This window comes from Lolium perenne, chromosome 7 (assembly GCF_019359855.2).
Source record: "Lolium perenne isolate Kyuss_39 chromosome 7, Kyuss_2.0, whole genome shotgun sequence".
In the NCBI taxonomy this organism is placed as follows: Eukaryota; Viridiplantae; Streptophyta; class Magnoliopsida; order Poales; family Poaceae; genus Lolium; species Lolium perenne.
Window position 1 is genome coordinate 124,555,931 of NC_067250.2, and position 20,036 is coordinate 124,575,966.

Sequence of the window (20,036 nt, forward strand, 5' to 3'; positions counted from 1 at the left end):
GCTTTATTACTACCGTTGAAAAAATTGTTTCTTGTTTTCAAAATAAAAGCTCTAGCACAAATATAGCAATCCATGCTTCCCTCTACGAAGGGCCATTCTTCTACTTTTATGTTGAGTCAGTTTACCTACTTCCTTCCATCTTAGAAGCAAACACTTGTGTCAACTGTGCATTGATTCTTACATACTTGCTTATTGCACTTATTATTTTACTTTATGTTGACAATTATCCATGAGATATGCATGTTGAAAGTTGAAAGCAACCGCTGAAACTTAATCTTCCTTTGTGTTGCTTCAATGCCTTTATTTAGAATCTATTTGCTTTATGAGTTAACTCTTATGCAAGACTTATTGATGCTTGTCTTGAAAGTACTATTCATGAAAAGTCTTTGCTATATGATTCAGTTGTTTAGTCATTGTCTTTACCATTGCTTTGAATCACTTCATTCATCTCATATGCTTTACAATAGTATGATTAAGATCATGTTGGTAGCGTGTCACTTCAGAAATTATCTTTGTTATCGTTTACCTACTCGAGGACGAGTAGGAACTAAGCTTGGGGATGTTGATACGTCTCCAACGTATCGATAATTTCTTATGTTCCATGCTTGTTTTATGACAATACCTACATGTTTTGTTCACACTTTATATCGTTTTGATGCGTTTTCCGGAACTAACCTATTGACAAGATGCCGAAGTGCCAGTTCCTGTTTTCTGCTGTTTTTGGTTTCAGAAATCCTAGTAAGGGAATATTCTCGGAATTGGACGAAATCAACGCCCAGTATCTTATATTTCAAGGAAGCTTCCAGAGCACCGAGAGGCACCAGAGGGGAGCCCTGGTGGCTCCACACGTGTGGGCGGCGCGGCCAAGGAGCCAGGCGCGCCCCCCTACTGTCTGGTGGCCCCAGACCCCCTCCGACTCCGATTCTCCGCCTATTTAAGCCGTCCTGACCTAAAAACTTCGGGGGAATAAGCCACGGTACGAGAAACCTTCCAGAGCCGCCGTCATCGCGAAGCCAAGATCTGGGGGACAGAAATCTCTGTTCCGGCACCCTACCGGGACGGGGAAGTGCCCCCGGAAGGCATCTCCATCGACACCACCGCCATCTTCATCACCGCTGTTGTATCCCATGAGGAGGGAGTAGTTCTCCATCGAGGCTAAGGGCTGTACCGGTAGCTATGTGGTTAATCTCTCTCCTATGTACTTCAATACAATGATCTCATGAGCTGCCTTACATGATTGAGATTCATATGAGCTTTGTATCACTATTAATCTATGTGCTACTCTAGTGATGTTATTGAAGTACTCTATTCCTCCTCCATGATGTAATGGTGACAGTGTGTGCATCATGTAGTACTTGGCGTAGTTTATGATTGTGATCTCTTGTAGATTATGAAGTTAACTATTACTATGATGGTATTGATGTGATCTATTCCTCCTTTCATAGTATGATGGTGACAGTGTGCATGCTATGTTAGTACTTGGTATAATTGTGTTGGTCTATCATGCACTCTAAGGTTACTTAAATATGAATATCGAATGCTGTGGAGCTTGTTAACTCCGGCATTGAGGTGCTCTTGTAGCCCTACACAATTAATGGTGTTCATCATCCAACAAGAGAGTGTAGAGTGGTTTTATTATGTGATCAATGTTGAGAGTGTCCACTAGTGAAAGTATGATCCCTAGGCCTTGTTTCCGAATAGAAAAGTGATACGTCTCCGACGTATCGATAATTTCTTGTGTTCCATGCCACATTATTGATGATATCTACATGTTATATGCACACTTTATGACATATTCGTGCATTTTCTGGAACTAACCTACTAACAAGATGCCGAAGTGCCAGTTCCTGTTTTCTGCTGTTTTTGGTTTCAGAAATCCTAGTAACGAAATATTTTCGGAATCGGACGAAATCAACGCCCAGGTTCCTATTTTGCCCGGAAGCATCCAGAACACACGAGAACCGCCAGAGAGGGGGCACAGGCCCACCAAACCCTAGGCCGGCGCGGCCAGGGGGCCCGCGCCACCCTATAGTGTGGGCACCCCTTCGACCCTCTGATGCCGCCTCTCCGCCTATTTAAAGCCTCCGTCGCGAAAACCCTGGTACGTACGACGAAACCCACAGAAACCTTCCAGAGCCGCCGCCATCGCGAAGCCAAGATCTGGGGGACAGGAGTCTCTGTTCCGGCACGCCGCCGGGACGGGGAAGTGCCCCCGGAAGGCTTCTCCATCGACACCGCTGCCATCTCCACCGCCATCTTCATCACCGCTGCTGCTCCCATGAGGAGGGAGTAGTTCTCCATCGAGGCTCGGGGCTGTACCGGTAGCTATGTGGTTAATCTCTCTCCTATGTACTTCAATACAATGATCTCATGAGCTGCTTTACATGATTGAGATCCATATGATGAGCTTTGTATCGCTACTAGTTGTGTGCTACTCATGTGATGTTATTAAAGTAGTCTATTCCTCCTGCATGGTGTAAAGGTGACTAGTGTGTGCACCATGTGGTTCTTGTCGTAGGCTATGATCATGATCTCTTGTAGATTGTGGAGTTAATTATCATTATGATAGTATTGATGTGATCTATTCCTCCTTCATAGTGTAATGTGGGCAGTGTGTGCACTATGTTAGTTCTTGGTTTATTTTGCAATGATCTATTATGCTCTAAGGTTATTTAAATATGAACATTATTGTGGAGCTTGTTAACTCCGGCATTGAGGGTTCGTGTAATCCTACGCAATGTGTTCATCATCCAACAAAAGAGTGTATGTAGCACATATGAGAAAGAGTTATTTATTATGCGATCAATGTTGAGAGTGTCCACTAGTGAAAGTGTAATCCCTAGGCCTTGTTCCTAAATACTGCTATCGCTGCTTGTTTCTTGTTTCTTTGCGTTACTGCTGCAATACTACCACCATCAACTACACGCCAGCAAGCTATTTTCTGACACCGTTGCTACTGCTCATACTTATTCATACCACCTGTATTTCACTATCTCTTCGCCGAACTAATGCACCTATTAGGTGTGTTGGGGACACAAGAGACTTCTTGCTTTGTGGTTGCAGGGTTGCATGAGAGGGATATCTTTGACCTCTTCCTCCCTGAGTTCGATAAACCTTGGGTGATCCACTTAAGGGAAACTTGCTGCTGTTCTACAAACCTCTGCTCTTGGAGGCCCAACACTGTCTACAGGAAAAGGAGGGGGCGTAGACATCAAAAAGTCACACCACAAAGATTCCTATCTCCCACGTCAACTGCACGCTAGCAAGCATTTTCTGACGCCGTTGTCACTGTTCAAGCACACCTCCCATAGAGAATCTACAAGATAAAAAATTAGTAAATTATACTACTTTGCACTCTAATATAAAAGTATTGGAGACAATGGATCATACCTATAATGTGCTGATTAGTCCTAGGCAATTTTCCTTTTCGATCTCTAACAATAGCATCATCCTCTATATTCTTAAAAACTCTCGTTCGGGGTGTAGCAAATCATCAAGTCATTAAACCATACAATGTTCATCTTATTGCGCAATGTAGACTTGATAATCTTCATTGCTGAGAATGCTCGCTCGACTGATATTGTCGAGACCAGGAATAACAAAGCCAACTTAATGAGTTTGTAGACCAATGGAAAAACCAAATGTTTCTCGGTTTCAACCATCTTTGAAGTCAAACCTTCAAGATCTTTACAAGAACTAAATGCATCATGTCTTTGGACGTGAAGAATGTAAGTTCGAAAGTGGTCTCTTATGATTGCGCGATCATCGCTAGAGAAATCCCCACATAAGTTTCAGTTAGGCTAGCAAGCTTATCCACGTCAAACTTGGAGAGGAAGAATTTTTTATATGAAGACATGAGAAAGCCACTGTTATCTCTGAAGATGCTTCATTAAAGCGATGATTCATCTCGGTGCATATCTTATCGATGATAATATATAAGATCTCAACTCGATAGAAATGAGGACAAGTGTAAGTCACACCATCAGTCCTTCAACGACCTCGAACAGGTATTCGTTCATCCATATTAGGCACCAGAATACCATTGACAGAGATATCTCTCTCATGAATCCCTGCTGAAAGATCTCAATAAATTTAGCACAACGTTCGTAATACACTTGGTAGTCATTTGCTTGTACATTTTATTCAAAGAAGCGTCTAAGGAAACACCAGGCATAGTTCAGGGTACACCGTGGGTCCATTCTTTTTTTTTTTGCGAATAGGACACTGGCATTAAAAGAAACACCGAACAGTACAAAGCAGCTCAAGAAAAACGAAAATTACAACGAGATCCTTGAGAAGCCCTTCATCTTCAGCCTCCAGACCGTGTCGACGGCGCGCCGCCGCTGCCGCTCCTCCCTGAGCTAGCATGACGTTGTTGATTGCGGACGGGAAGTCGCCGAACGGGTCGAAAAGACCACATCCGTCCCGGAGATGAAGAAGTAGGATGAACTGCCGATGAAGCTCCTTGACGATCCGAAGATCCCCACAGCCAGACGAAATCCTCGAAGACCACACCATACCCACAAGCTTCTCGACGTAGCCGTCGAGATGGGGTTGAAGCCGGGGAAATATTATTGCACGAGGGGCCGCCACCACCACCTGAGCGCCGCCCCTACAAACAGAAGCCCTAAAGACGGTAAACGAAGCTCCCAAAACTGGGAAACGGAGCCCTCCCGCCGACGAGGGCCGCGATCTGCCCCACCTCCATGGCCCGAAGGCCACAGAGGCGGCCAGATCGGAGGCGGCCGCCGACAAGAGGCAGATCACCCTAATCACCTGAGGTCACGAGCGAAGAGGTAGGTACGTTCCCACCGTGGGTCCATTCGTGTGATAAAAAAACATAGCATGCTATTTTTTTTTATCAAATACACTACGGACGCAACAGATCATAAACATACACTTATTGCATATATCCTATTCGGGCATCTCGAGTGGCGCAACGCATTTTAATATCCGCGAGCGTCCGTTTGCGTCGCGCCACCGATGCTAAAATGATCATTTTTGTCCGCGCGTTCATTTGCGTCTGGGTTGCTCCAGCAGGGTGACGTATTTATTTTTTCTTATTTTTTTTCTCTACTTCATTTAAACATAGTTCCAAATATTATATATTGGAACATGGTTTTACACAAACTAATACATAATTAGGAACATGGTTTACATAAACTAATACATAGTTTGAACCATGGTGGACACAAATAAAACATTGCAAAATGAGGAAACCAGTTGTGTTGATTTCCATATGTTCGCTGCCAAGAAAGAACATTCGAGGGCACACTCATTCACCCAACCTGGAAAATCCAGCGGGAGATGGTGCCCTTGTTGGTTCTACCGAGAACGAACATCCAGAAACCTCCACTACTGACTTCGTCTGGACCGTAGCCAGATTCGCTGCAAAGAAACAACACTCTAAGTTCTAGCTATCGGTATCTGAGCCGGATTCGCCGGTGTGGTAGTGCCTGCGGCACGCCGTGTCGTCGAACACCTTGACGATCATCTCGCCATCACCCTCGTAGAAGAAGGTGAGCTGGCAGCCGCGCTCAAGCTCGAGGTCGCGGGCGAACTTGTCCCACCCCGTGTGCAGGTACATCTTGCCCTGCCCGTCGAACAAGACCTCCACGGTCCAGCGGCAGAAGTTGCAGCTGGCCCCCCGTAGCTGCAGTGCGTCGGCTCGACGCCATTGACGAACTCGGCGAACTTGTCCGGGAGCCGCTTGATGCCGAGTGGGTCGTCGTCGATGCGGAGGAGGAACTCGAAGCAGCGGTCCTCCTGTGAAGACGAGGAGGGCGCAGGCGACGGAGAGCGTGGGGTCGTAGCTGCTCCACCACGGCGGCCCCTGTCCCGCCCCCGGGGGCGCCCAGGGCCGCGGCCGCGACCGCCTCGCCGGCCACCAGGACCGGCCATGGACTTCCTCGCGGGCCTGGCTACGTCGCAGGAACACCTAGGCGGCGCTACGGTCGAGCTTTGTGGTGGCTAGGGTTTCTTTGGAGAAGTGGATGAGGAAGAAGAACGTGCGCCCCCTTTATATAGGCGGCGGTGGCCACGGGATGCGTGACATCGCCATTAACGTGGTTGGCGGAGGTGGGCTGCGGCCTCTCGGCAGGCGAGGCATCGCCATTAACGTGGCGCAGGCTGCCAAAGCGACGCAGCGGCGCAATCGCTGGCGCGTTTGAGAAGACGCATCGAGGCAGGGTCGCTGCCAGACGGGCCCAACGAAACGTCCGCCAGACGCGAGCGGACACTTTGCGCGTCCGCGCAGCGTCCGCAGAGAAGCATCCGAGGCGCATATTTGGGCCAGATTTGCGTCTCCACGGACGACCCGGTCACTTTGCGTCGCCCCGCCGGAGGTGGTGCCAGACGCATTTCCAGACATAGCGGACGAAAACGGTCGCTCAGCGACCGTTTGCGTCGCGTCGCTGGAGATGCCCTTCATGTGAGCATCTCGGTGAGATTGAGTATAACCGTCTTAAAGACTGTTTAGAGAATACCGAAGTCACCACAAGCACCTCGCTATCAACGGAGCCATCGCCTCTCATTGAAAAAATACAAAAAACATGTGGTTTGATCACTTACGATCATCCAACCACATGTTGGTTCTAAATGGATGTTGTAGCCATTTTTCATATGCAACGCCATTACATATCCAACATACCGATAATATTTTAGCTTTTCGGCATGTAGTACAATATCTTGGATTTGAACGGGCGATTATACTGTATCTAGTACCGGCAACTATACGGTAGTCAAGTCAACGTGCATGGATGCATGCGGTCGATCGAGTATACTCGTGTGTGCATGTCGGATATGTGCAATTATATGCATCTCCACGAAAGGAATGCAGAATTATAGCCTACTATACGCAGAGGACAAATATGACATGAGCCACACTAGGCGGAGAATGATTATTTTTGACCTACCATATGCACCGATTTGATCAGTATTTGACCGCACCCTCAAATGAGATGGCAAAACAGCCGTTTTTCTAGGTGGACGATATGGCTTTTACGCCGTGATTGGTTATGGTTAGCCTCTAGTCCTCTGATCTGATCTCATGAACCCCGGATGCCGTTCGTGGAACCCCTTTCCATGTGTTTTGTCTCCTTCGGCACGTGATTGGTAATGCATCGAGCATGCATGGCATGGTTGCAATAATTTGGTCTCCCACCAGGAAGAAAAACAGTGTGAACAGTACAGCTAGTTAGGTCATACACTTCCACGCAGAGCTTAAGATTCTTCCATGCTAGGCTACACTTGGGCATAACTAATTGAGGAAGAGATGAATTGTTTTTCAGACAATCGTGTTACAGTTACTTAGGGCCTTGTTGGGTTGTAGAAATTTTATAAGATATTTGTAGGAATTCAATCCTAAGTTTTTCTATGGATTGACTTTAGAAGAATGGTGCCACTCTGACTCATATGGCCTTCACATCTTGTTCCTGAATTTGATTATCAAATGAATCAAATTCCGTCGTCAACATGTTGCAATTTTAATCACAATATACTTTTTTGTGTTTCATAATTCATATCTTGTCGATCATTTTGATGGAAGTTGCAGCAAATAGGGGGGGTGCCCTAGACATACGAATTAGTAGCTAGATTAGTGTTTAAACTCTAACAAGAAGGAGGGATATTGGGTTTAGGGCCTCGATGGTGGGCACTAATGACCAAAGACGAGTAATGGCGAAGCACCAATCCACGTGTAGTTGTACCCTGAAGATATACCGGCGTTCTAATGGTCCTTCTTGGTGGTAATCTTGTTGATTGGAATTCGAGAAGGCAACCAATATGGGGGATGAGTACAAGTCTATCGCCAATGCCACTGCGGAGCTCATGTGGATACATGCACCACTTCACGAGCTTGGGCTTGTGATGAGTCGACCACCTTCCTTATGGTACAACAACATAGGTGCAATCTATCTCTCCATCAATCCGGTGTTTCATGATTCGTCATACTTCAACTCATGATCAGCTAGCCGATGTTCTTACTAAGCCCCTTATGGTTCAACAGTTTGAGCGGTTCATGAGCAATCTCAATGTGCTTCCCACGTTTCGGTCAAGGGGGTTGTTAAGATAAGCACTACAAATCACGTTATGTGAGTCTTGTTAGACTTCAAACCTTATAGCCTTTATATACCCGTCCGTGATGCTCAATAATATATACATCCATCATATTTCGACAATCTCTCTCCCTTTCTACGGTTCTACAAAAATCAATCTCTATCTTTCTAGCTACATATCCTCGTCCGTGAAGTTCAATAGTACATCCATCATATTCCGTCAATCTCTCTCCCTCTCTATCATTCTACAGAAATCAGCCTCTATCTTTCTAGCTACATGGTAGAAAAAATCAATGGATGCAATTCAAGTAGCCCTAAAGTGAAAAAAAAACGTTTGAAAATGAATGGAAAGACTTGTACTATCTTGAATAGTAATAACTATAGAAAATAAAACCAAAAGTCAAGATGGGAAGACAAGGCATGGGGAGATCCGCATAAAGAAGTGAGGCAGGGAACCGCGAAGCACGAGAAAGAGCTGTGGCAACCATTCTGAGTCTCCAATTCCTTGCATGCTCCCATTGGCTCGTTGGCCATTTTCAGCTTTGCAAAATTTCCACGCTTTCCCTGACAAAACTGTGGCTGCCTGCTTGACATGCCGGACTGCAGCCTGCAGTGCACACACACGCCCTTTTGCCTTTAGGCCTCCCAAAAGCTCACAAAAAAAAGCTTTCCCTATTTAAGCACGCCTCGCATGACACCTCTCAAACTACTTCACTCGACCACACACACTCCCAAGCTAGTATCTTTCAGTATCTCTCTCTTCCCCACAAGTCCTCTGCTACTGCTACGTACATCCCACCCATGGAGACAGTCCAGCAAAGCGAGCTGCAGGGGAGGCAGCATGCCTGGTGGCGGCCTTTGGACACCATGGCTTTCTGCAGCAGCAGCTCGGACATGAGCAACAGCGATGGTTTCTTCCCGCAGCTCCAATGGGATCCGCTGCTCTGGTACTTCGGTCTAGGCGATGATCATCGCGCCATCGAGGACGAGCTCGGGCTCTTCTTCCCCAAGTGTACATCGCAATGTGGGCTTTTCTTGGCATTTCGTTTTTCTCCTCTCTCTCCACGGCATGCAGCTTCACCGTTTCTTCCATGGCGGAGGCGGTGGTTCTTACATGTGGTTGACGTATCGCAGGCATGGAGTCGCCGTGTTCGCAGCAGGAGGAGGAGACGGTGGTGCCCGAAGATCAGTTGGATGAATTGCTCCGGGTGAGTCGAAGCTTGAGATGCATTTTCACCATTGGCAGTGTTTTACTGAACTTAATTTGGTGTTAGTACCTTTTTCTGACTGGACTCTTGTTTCCTCTTCAGAATTTCTGGGACGCGGAGGAGAAGGAGCAGCATCTGGTAGGCCTCAACACCAGCTGCGTTGCTGCTAGCTCTTCCCATGGTAAGAATTCGAATGCTGCTTACTTTGCTCTCTAATTGACTTTGCTTAGTTTACACACACTACATAATCTTCTCAAGAAACAGCCGATTTAGTACCTCCGTGTCTCATTTACTCGATGGTACTCGTATACGATTCCAAACATCTAGGACAAACTTTAATGATTATAGTAGTATTGAGTAGCTAAGGTGATTGTGAAATTTTATGTAAGGGCCCACCCAAGATTAGCAGCACGCTGCTGTCCTAACCCATCATCCGTGCATCATGCGCCGTCTGACTTGTTAGGCAGGCATCGACAGTAAAGAAAAACTTTGGACTTGCATGTCCAGATGGTAGCACTCAGATTCGCAGGTCCCAGTAATCTAAACAAGTGGGGTTTAAACTGCTTGCTTGCTTAAACAACAGATTGCTGGGCTCTCCTTTTGCAGATGACGATGATCTGCTTGCTCTGTGCTCCGCTTTGCCGGTGGGCTCCACATCGCCAGAGAAAGCCGTGACGGGGACACAGCCTGATCAGTCTGCCCCCAGCTCGTCCTCATCCCGCTGCAGCGTCACCCGACATGCCGGCGGCGGCGGCGCCGCCGCCGCCCAGCACCAAACGACTCGCACCAACTGTTCGTCCAAACGCTCGACGGCACAAGAAGGTAAACACTTTCTCGCTGTCTAAGTAGTGTGCATGTTGTAAGAAACTTGACACTAAGCAGTATGCGTGATGAATGCATCCCGCAGACACAGACGCGTGGAGCGGCAAGAGGAGCAGGACGGCGTCCTCCTCCGGCGCCGGACCTACGGTGGTGCGCCCGTTCGCGGTGGTGAAGCCCGGAGGCGGCGGAGTGGACGGCCAGGCAACGCTGGCGGAGATCAACGAGCGGGTCCTGTCGCGCCCGACGAGGCCCGTCCCGCACCCCGTCGGGGAGTTCGCGTGCGCCCCGCGCACGTTGGCCGGCGGAGACGACCGGCCAGCACCCTCGGGCAAGGCGGTCGCCGGCTTCACCAGGCTGCACACCGTCGGGAGGGGCACCATAACCATCATCAGGACATCTGGCTAAGCCAACGACGATCCAAGTGTCTGTGCCTGCCCACAGCTTATGATACTGTCATCATAATCAAGTTCAGCTTGCTGGATTGTAGATGCAGCCTAGCACAGATTTTATGTACATTATAATCAGTATAATGACTAATGATTAGTTCTGTGAAAGAAAGAAAAAACGGTGAGACTGTCCGCGAGATGGATGCATGCGCATGCGAATCTCGATGGAAAGGAGGAATTTGAAATATACGAGTCTTTTGAAGCAAATAAAGACGGATGCAGAGCTAACTTTCGTCCAGTACGAATCGATCGGAGACACCTTTGGATCGTAGATCGTACCACCAGTGCCAGGGGACAAAGCTCTTACGTACTGGGGCAAAGTGTGCGAGATTATAATTGTATCTGAAGGCAAATGTTTTCTGTAAAAGACCTCAAAGTTAACCCAGCGTCTCATCCTAGTACAGTACCACACCAGCTTTGACTTTCTCTGCATTAGATGGCCCGCTAGGGCCACGTTTGGTAGCCTGCATCAAATTCCTGCATAACTGGCGCAGCGGGAAGAAGTCTCTTGCGCGTCGCAGATGGGCCATGAGCCATAAAAGCCACGTTGTTTCATGGTCTGTAAAGAGTTTTTTGGAGATTTGGGCTCTGCCCGTTTGGTAGGTTGGATTTCAGGCCTTGTAGCAGCCCAGACCGGTACCCCTGTTATTTGGTTGCAACCTAGAATCTGCTTCTGGTTACCTCTTACCTACGATGCCGAGGTTAGCAGCGATCAACAGCACAAGTAAGAACACAATCACAGTTCAGACAAACTTAGCACTGATCATAGTTCAAACACGGTCATAATCCACGACACACCATAGACGATCATAGTTCAACAGACGACAGGAATAACAACTAGACACGGACATGGTAGCAGCAACACAGAACCAGGTAAGCTTCAGACATGACTTTGGAAGACGACACACCTGGTGGCGTTGCCATGGTAACGGCACCTGGTCATCACCTCAGTGCAGGTGTGGTCGAAGAGCAAGAACTGGACAAGAACAACAAGAAATAAGGACGAACACCTTCCAAACATCAATCTGAACGCTATCCTAATGGAAACCCTAGCAGATCTAATGTGCATGTCGTTGCAAATGGCCGAGAATGGCATGTTCTGGCAGAACGAGTACAAAGGTGAGAAGGAGAGGTCATTACCACCATTGTTCCGGCCGAGGACGAGCGGCGACCTCGAGATGCCGATGAAGACTGTGGAGCAGGTTGCGGCCGATGTCACGGTGTGGCTCGCCGATGTCTACTCCTCCGGTACCGGTGCTCCTTTGTGCGGCGGATTGGTCGGCGGGAGGGGAACCGCCGAGTGATGTTACAGTTTGGGGGAGGTCGCGAGTGAGAGGAAGGAGAGGGAGCGGTGACCCTAATTATGGCGCGTGTTCCCGAAGGGACGCGGCGTTTCCGCCTCCCTTCTCCACGCGTGCAGCTTTCTGACCGCAACCTGGCCCCGGATAAACTGCCATTCCAAACGTTCCTCCGGGGCCTGTCCCGGGGATGCTTTAAAACCCGATTCATACAAGAACGCAGTGGCCTGCAGGCATCCAAACGGACGAAATTTGTTGGACCGATGCGAGCTAAGGTCCATCCAGCCTACCAAATGAGCCCTAGATTTGAGCTGCATGGACAACTGCACATTTCTCTCTCCGAGTTATAGTTTCAGACGAGTCTAATCTCTGCAACTATACTTTGCCTAGACTAAATTTTAAGACAGTGTATATAAACAAGACCGAGGATACCAAAACGGAAGCAATTCATTACCCAGCCTCTCCTTTGAGGGTGCAATGCACACAAGACCCAACCATAATATCTTTACGCCAGTTGAAGGCACCAAAAAACATAGCCTACTCAAAAAAAAAAGTGCGGCGTGCAACCCAATAAGAAAAAACTTTTTTTTTTTTTTTGAGAAACACAGTACAACCGTAGACGCTCACATACGCGCGCATACACTCACCCCTATGAACGCACACACGCACACCCTACCCCTATGAGCACCTCCGAAAGACTGAGCCGACGGATTGGATCTTGAAATTGACGAAATCACCACAGGCGGCTCGCTGTCGACGGGAACGTCGCCTCCCACTGAATGAATATTCCGCCTTTATGAGACACACAGATGTCAAATCTAGGATTTGAACTCTGGTGGGCTGGGGGTACAACCACCCTCCTAACCACCCAACCTCATGTTGGTTCTCCAATAAGAAAAAACTTAAGGCCATGTTTATTTCTTTTGAACTAGGCAAAGCTTTGCCTATACTATTGATTGAGAAGAAGATCGCTGGCGGCATTCTCCATGTCCTCAGTCATCGGCCGTCCATGGCATGGGCGCAGAGGGGTATGGACCAACCAGGAGTAGTGTTGCAGCTGAGCGTGTCTGAGTTCCTGGCTTCCTGCGATGATCGGCGAGCATGGCGTACTTCCGGTGTTGGTGGACAAGCGCGGCAGCCTTCCCGTGCTGCTGGGAGAGCAAGATGGCGTTCACATGATACTGGACGAGCACGATGGCCTACGTGGAGTGGGCGCCGGCCTTCCCATGCTCGCAAAGTGAGGAGGCCTCCCCGTGCTACTGGACGAGCACGATGGCGTTCACATTCTGAAAGAGCGAGGCGGCACGTCCGTGGTGTTGGATGAGCAAGATGGCCACCTGAGGTAACAATAACTATAGCAGATAGCGTACAGCGCAGGCATTACTTAGACATGCTCCACCCGAAACTCGGACCACCGCTCTTACGTGCCTGCGTCGTGAACAACATACCGGGCATGCAATACTCAATAATTTAGTATAGTGTGGCATGCATGTAAGGGTTATATATATTGAAGAGCCTGAACCTAGAGGGGGGTTGAATAGGTTCTGCAAAAAATTATTCACTTCTTTTGCAATTTTAGGTTTTTTCGGACAAATAAAGTTGGCCTAATGCAATCTAGGTGAGACAACCTATATTATGCGATAAACAACTTCAAGCAAAGTAAAGTGGATAGAAATAATCGAAGCACGCGGAGACAACGATTTTATCCAGATGTTCACTTCCTTGAGGGGAAGCTAGTCACCGTTGTGCGGGTACCACGAAGGACCCCGAACGCCACAAAGGCTCAGTGTCTTCTCCATGAGATCTTCCACGAAGTAGAAGCTCGATCCACTAGTGGAGACCTTAGGGAGGCCTCCAATCCCGTACAAACTTTCCGTGCAATCCCAAGTCGATTACTCCCAGCAACCGCTACCGCCTAGGAGTGCTCAACCTCCAAGAGTAACAAGATCAAAGCTTGAACTTGACACAAGGCTCAAATCACAAATTTGTTCGGTGGAAAGAGAACGGAGGAAGAGATCTTTCGATTGTGTGGATCCTCTCTCAAATTCCTTGGTTTAATCTCTCTAGATCAAAGAATTGGTGGAGAAGATTGCAAGAGAATGTGTGAGGATGAAGAACTTGATTTGGATCTCAGAATAATGGACAAGGTAATTGATCCCGACATCATGGCTTTTCTTATATATGAAAAGTAGCTGTTTTTCGAAAATCAATCGTGCAGGAGGAAAAACGAGGCTATCGGTCATACCGGATTGAGGCCCAGTATGACCGGCCAGTCTCTCTGGTTCAAAAAGGGGCGCACCCGGTAATACCGGCCTGAGGCCCGGTATGACCGGCTGATCTCACTGGTGCGAGAAGAGGCCAAAAAGCCAAGCACCCGGTCATACGAGCCTAAAGCCTGGTATGACCGGCTGTTCTCCATGGGTTTTCTGCTTGACAACCAGAAAAATAGGAACCAACTGGTTCTTTCTTTTGAACTTTTTGTGTGATAATTGGAACAAAAGATAGATGTATAAACAAGGTTTTTGAAAGAAGGGAATTGATTTGAGCCAAGTACCAAAAAAAAGTTTCGAACCCCTCTTAATAGTGTGGGGTTCCTATACTCAATAAAACCGTAAAAAAGGAGGAGTACCATGTCGAGTTCTTTCGGACTCCATCTTTGAGCAACTTCGACCTCCTTTTCCCTTTATTCATAATTATCCCAACACCAAAGAAAAGAGAGGACTTAACCTGTAGATAAGCTTGATATAAACGGTTATTCCTCTCTAACCTTGTATTCACCAAATACCAAAATAAAGATTAGGGGCATAAATTCCTTACAGAGTCAAGGATGCATTTTTCTTGGACACAACATTGAATGTGCTCGAACTGACGAAAGGGGTCAGCCGTCCAAGTAGTGTGTTGCATTGCCATGATGGTTCCCTAACACATTGACATAACATTAGGCAATAAATCAGTATTAAATGGAATCCATACAATCTTAATTGTAATGCGGTGGACATCTGGCACTGTGAAACAAATATTCATGAAGTAATTGAACGACAACCAAGTGGGAGCATTGCCACCGGGTGGCAATAAATCCACTCTCTTATATTGACATGTGCCTCAAGAAAAATTGTGGCTACTATGGTATTCGGAAAAAATAATAAAACTTGCTTTGTATATCCACGAAACAAATGATTATTTAATCAATATATTATGTTATTCCATATTTATCATTATTTCACTTACTATAATTAAGGCAAAAAAACAGAGTAAAACATGACTTGTTCGTAGAGACTATGCAGCTTCAGCATAGCTAAAGGTAGATGGAAAGGAGTGAGAAGATCATAATGGTGGAGGAAGCAAGTACATATTCCATTATGTTTTTTCGTAGAACTATCAAATCATGGGTTGTGGAAATAACAAAGGAGACTTGTAAGAGTTGGAGAAAAACACTAGAGTGACCGGAAAGAAACATAACGGTGAACGAAAAAACTTTAGATCCCGTGGCAACGCACGGTTATATAACTAGTAGCTGAAAAATTCTAGAATAGCCGTAGACATATGAAGCGAGGAATCTATATGCAACAACCACTTTTTATGGCATCATCGTTGTTGTCATCCATCCTAACAATTTGCATAAGAACACAAATGTTGTTTTACAAAACAACATAAACGGCCCAAACATCATGATTCTAATACGAGACAAAACAAAATGTGACAGTATCTTTATGCATTACTTGTAAGACAAAATTTCTAGCGAAGTTGGTGTAACCTAGCTAGGAACATCTGGATCTATCTACAACAAACTGCACAACCCTACAAGTTATGTTGCTCTAAACTTATGGATGGCTTGAAAAAGAAGATTTCTTTAGTACAATACAATACCAAAAGTAGGAGATAGTTGAAATATCTTCATAAAGGAACATATTCAGGACACGAAACGTCGTCTATCTCACCAACTCGGTACAAGTTATGTGTGTTCATAAAGTAACTTTTATTATAGGTGTTCAACTAATTTTGGTTTGTTAAGACAAGTACGCATGGGCGTTAGCGGGCCACCTCATTATAAATAGAGGGGATTTTTGCTCATTTATACAATCACAAGATTAAAAACATTGGCATCATGAAGACCTTCTTCCTCCTTGTTCTCCTTTCTCTTGCAGCAGGCACCACCTTTGCGCAAGCCAATGATGTCCAACCGAGGGATGATTATGAGAAATACCAAGTGGAGCCGATAAATAAGTTGCAAGATTGCCAGGAATATATCACTCAGCGGTGCCATATGGGCAAAGAACCCTTCAGATGGTATAAGAGTTGCCAAGAGGTGCAGGGCCTATGCTGCCAGCAGGTGGCCCAGACATCGCAGCAGTCCCTCTGCAAGGCCATCTGCGAGAGTGTGCAGATCGAGCTTAGTGAGATTCTAAAAAAGAGTGACTTATATGGTCCTAACCTTCGAGGCGAGGTTACCACGCTGATGGAGAGGGCCAAGAATCTGCCCTACATATGCAACACTCCCGGTATATCCTACTGTAACATTCCCATCACCACCCATGGTGGTTGTGATATACCTTGATTTGTTTCTATTGGTGACCAATAAACAGTTTGTAACCGTTCCACCATGTGGGACCAATAAAAGTTGTCATCGTTAAATCATATATGATCTATTGCAAACATCTCAGTATATCTATCATATCTTATACTATCAAGTTAAGTTTCAAGATCTAATCCTTATATGCCATTACCATATACTAGTCATCAACCCGTGCGTTGCACGGCCAACGATTTTAAAAATAATGAAGTTGATTTATAATGTAGGTCAAATTATGAAGCATTAGAGATATATAAATACTCCACAATTATTTTGATAAATATATTATTATTGTTAAAATCACATCATGTTGAGCTTTTGCTACTTTGGTATATGCAATGACGTCCACCAAAGTCATTTACTGAACACTCATGATTTTTTTTTTTTTGCACTAACCCATAGAAAACAGAGGTCGGGATATCATAAAATAAGGTAAATACCCAGCATGCACATTTGAAATCTAGCAATAAAAAAATGATTTATACATCACGCGTTTTATTTACTTGCACACTAATGAAGTGATGGAGACTATACATATAAAAAATGTTCATATATAGGCTCAACATAGTTGTGATAAGCATCTAAATAAACTAATTGTGTTGTCGAATGCTGGTTAGACCAAAGCTTCAATCAGCAATAATGCATCTTCTTAAGGTGAACTTTTTTTTACCTCTTATGACAATGCCATTTGAATTTCAGAATTCCACCATGCCTCCTTCTCTCCTCGCTTAACATAAGAATTTTAATGTATGGCACGTAGTGGCAGCGTAGCAGGTATAACATTGGATTATCGCTTGTTCACGTAGATTTTTGAAAACATTTATATACAATAAAACATACTCCTTCAAAATATAAAATATTTTGGAACCTTAACTTGAACTTCCTGAACGTCTTATATTAAAAAACGGTGGTAGTAGTTCTAGTTCTTCATTAAGCCTCAAGTCTAGCAACGGGTGATTTATATTGCCAACGCAAAGATTCAAACTGTAGGAAGGAAAACTAACCTGGCATATCCACCTGAGTTTGCATAGCGCATAGCTTAGTGTGAAACCTGGGCTAAATAGAAGTTGCATGTCTGAATATTGGCAGTCATATATGCATGGTACGGAATTTGCTACAGCTCTGTACACGGAATATACCATACCACAGTTCTATAGAAAGTGTCTCAAACTGCCATCGGCACATTGGATCATCGGCTGAGTGCCTGGACAAATTATTATGAGAATTTGATGGGACCAAAAAGATAAGATAGATAGAAGCATGGTGAAGCACTGAAAACTGAGAGATTTAGATTGCACAGGAACACAATCGGTGAGAGCCTGCATTTGATCGAGGCACAACATCTACAGAAACACATTAGCTTCTGGCTGATTGAAAATAGACTAAAGTTGAACAAAACATCTTGACCCCATTCCTTTCTAATTTGTACTGAAAAGAGACCTGTTGGCATTCAGTAACTTATACCTAAAGACTACCAATAGATGATCATGCAACAGGAATAATCTATAATCAACCATTATCTTTGCTTATATGTTTCTCACAAATCATTGTATTCCTTTCCTTTATCTAAATCTATAATTGAACTGCAGCTTTGTGTGATGAAGGAAAATGTGAAACAAAGTTTAAAAGTATAGTGGGTGCAGAGATGTATAGAGCATCTGGATAGAGAAAAAAAATGAAACATTTAACTCATGTTGGATCGATGTTTTCATCAATCACTCACATCATTAAATCTACCTGAAAAATTTATTTGTAAAACTAAAACAGGAAAAAATTAAAAAATACACTTATTGTGAAGAGAATAAATCCACCTAACCTGAAAATTACTTCTTCTTGGACATTAGGCAACCTTTAATAGCATCCATCAGATCAAGTAGCCTTGAGCCTTAGAAAAATAGTTAAACAAATATGCTAATTCAGCTTCCACCAACATCTACACTAATAAATATGCAGTATGTAAAAAATATATTACCTCTTCCGGTGCTAAGTTGGTTGCATAGAGTATCAGGGAACAACCTTGCAATAATTGATAAACATCTAGATGGCATATCTCACTGAACTTTCCCGTCAATGGATTCAGTTTGGATGTAAATTCTTCTCAATGTCTAGCTTTGTATGAACTATCTGATACACTCATAAGGTAGCACCGCCTCGATGGTCACCATGAAAGATGGGAAGTAGAAACCTCAGAGAGATCTTTCTTTTTTTTGGAGGAAAAGGTTCCATTTAAGAAACTACAGGTCTTACATCATTCTTGAAATTTTACAGTCCTCGGAGGTGAGATCTTCCTTCATCTCTAGGAGCTGAACACAATTCTATTGTTGGATTGGATATTCACTGTCAGAGGCACACCTACAACACACAAACTAATAAGGCATATCTAATCACGTAGAGGAAAACATACAGATGCATTAAACAAAGCTCAAAGTTAACCAAGGTACCTGTTGACCGCGCATACGTCTAATCAAAACCTAGAGTTACTCAGACGGAATTTGTCCTCCAACGTCATACATCACACAATCTTTGGGCGACATGCAGCATATATATAGTACAAAATTGTGGCCTATTTGCTGCAAAAACTAATTCAGAGGAATATGTGCAATAAAATCAATTAAATGAGGATTTCATAATTTTGTCATACCAGTACGATGTCGTAGGTCTGATGGAGGGAGGACTGGAGGAGGCAGGAACAGGGCTCATATCCTTAGGCACGGCTCTGCTGTACTTTTGGCAAGCTGCGAGCAAATCATCCACAACACTCAGTCTTCCATGCAGGATGCAGCAACCTTGATCAGTTTAAGTACTATGGGATATGGGTTTGGATGAATCTCATTAGATTGAGGTTAAATTCATTAGAGCATGGTCAAACACAAATAGGAGAAGCAACCCATGTACTTTCCTCAATACATGTCAGCTGCATGTTGTCACCGTGATGTATGTACGTAGTACATACCATATACTCTACTTGTGCCGGCCGGCCGGTCGGCCGGGCTTGCCGCAAACCCGCAACCAGAGCAATATAGGGATATGAATCTGCTGACGCAAATACAGTTCTAACTCTGCTGAAAGCCCACGCCGTAAGATCCTTGATATGCACGGAAGGGCGCGCCGCCAGAAATCAAGGCCAAGGACGGAGATAGTATGAGGATCCGATTTCTCGGGAGAAAGCTACCGTGGAGCAGAAGGCCATGATTAGATGTGTTTTTCCTCCGACGGGGAGAGAGGAGTCCACCTCACATGGGTGGAAGAGGTGGAGCGGAGATCATCCGATTTTTTTTTTTTTTACCACTCATCCGATGGATATCAATGCATCCATTAGTTGATTCGGATGGACATAATTGTCTAATCATCAGGATTAACGTGTCTCCAGTTAGTAAATATAAGATATGCCCCATATGTCATGATCTTGTGCTCAACGAAGAGAATCATGGAGACCAAATGGAGAAAGGGGGAGGGGGTGAGAAGAACAAGGAGAGGGACAGGAAGTGCTATGTCTAAGGGCCCGTTCGGCAACCCACCACTCCGTGGAATTCCCTCGCTCCCCTCCGCTCCAAGCGACTCGCACTCTTCCAATCGAGAGAACGGAGCGATCAACGTTCGGCTCGCTCTTCTCTATGAGAGCATGGGCTGCCAACGCA

At 45.3% G+C, this 20,036-nt stretch overlaps 1 protein-coding gene across 1 annotated transcript; it reads left to right on the forward strand.

The window, feature by feature from the left end:
• Positions 1 to 8,780: 8,780 nt before the first annotated feature.
• On the forward strand, positions 8,781 to 10,870 carry LOC127318437 (uncharacterized). The gene is made up of 5 exons (XM_051348920.2): positions 8,781 to 9,078; positions 9,189 to 9,262; positions 9,365 to 9,443; positions 9,869 to 10,084; positions 10,170 to 10,870. Exons 1-5 carry the CDS (start codon positions 8,856 to 8,858, stop codon positions 10,487 to 10,489), a joined length of 912 nt encoding a protein of 303 aa, XP_051204880.1. The 5' UTR covers positions 8,781 to 8,855; the 3' UTR covers positions 10,490 to 10,870.
• Positions 10,871 to 20,036: the final 9,166 nt, after the last annotated feature.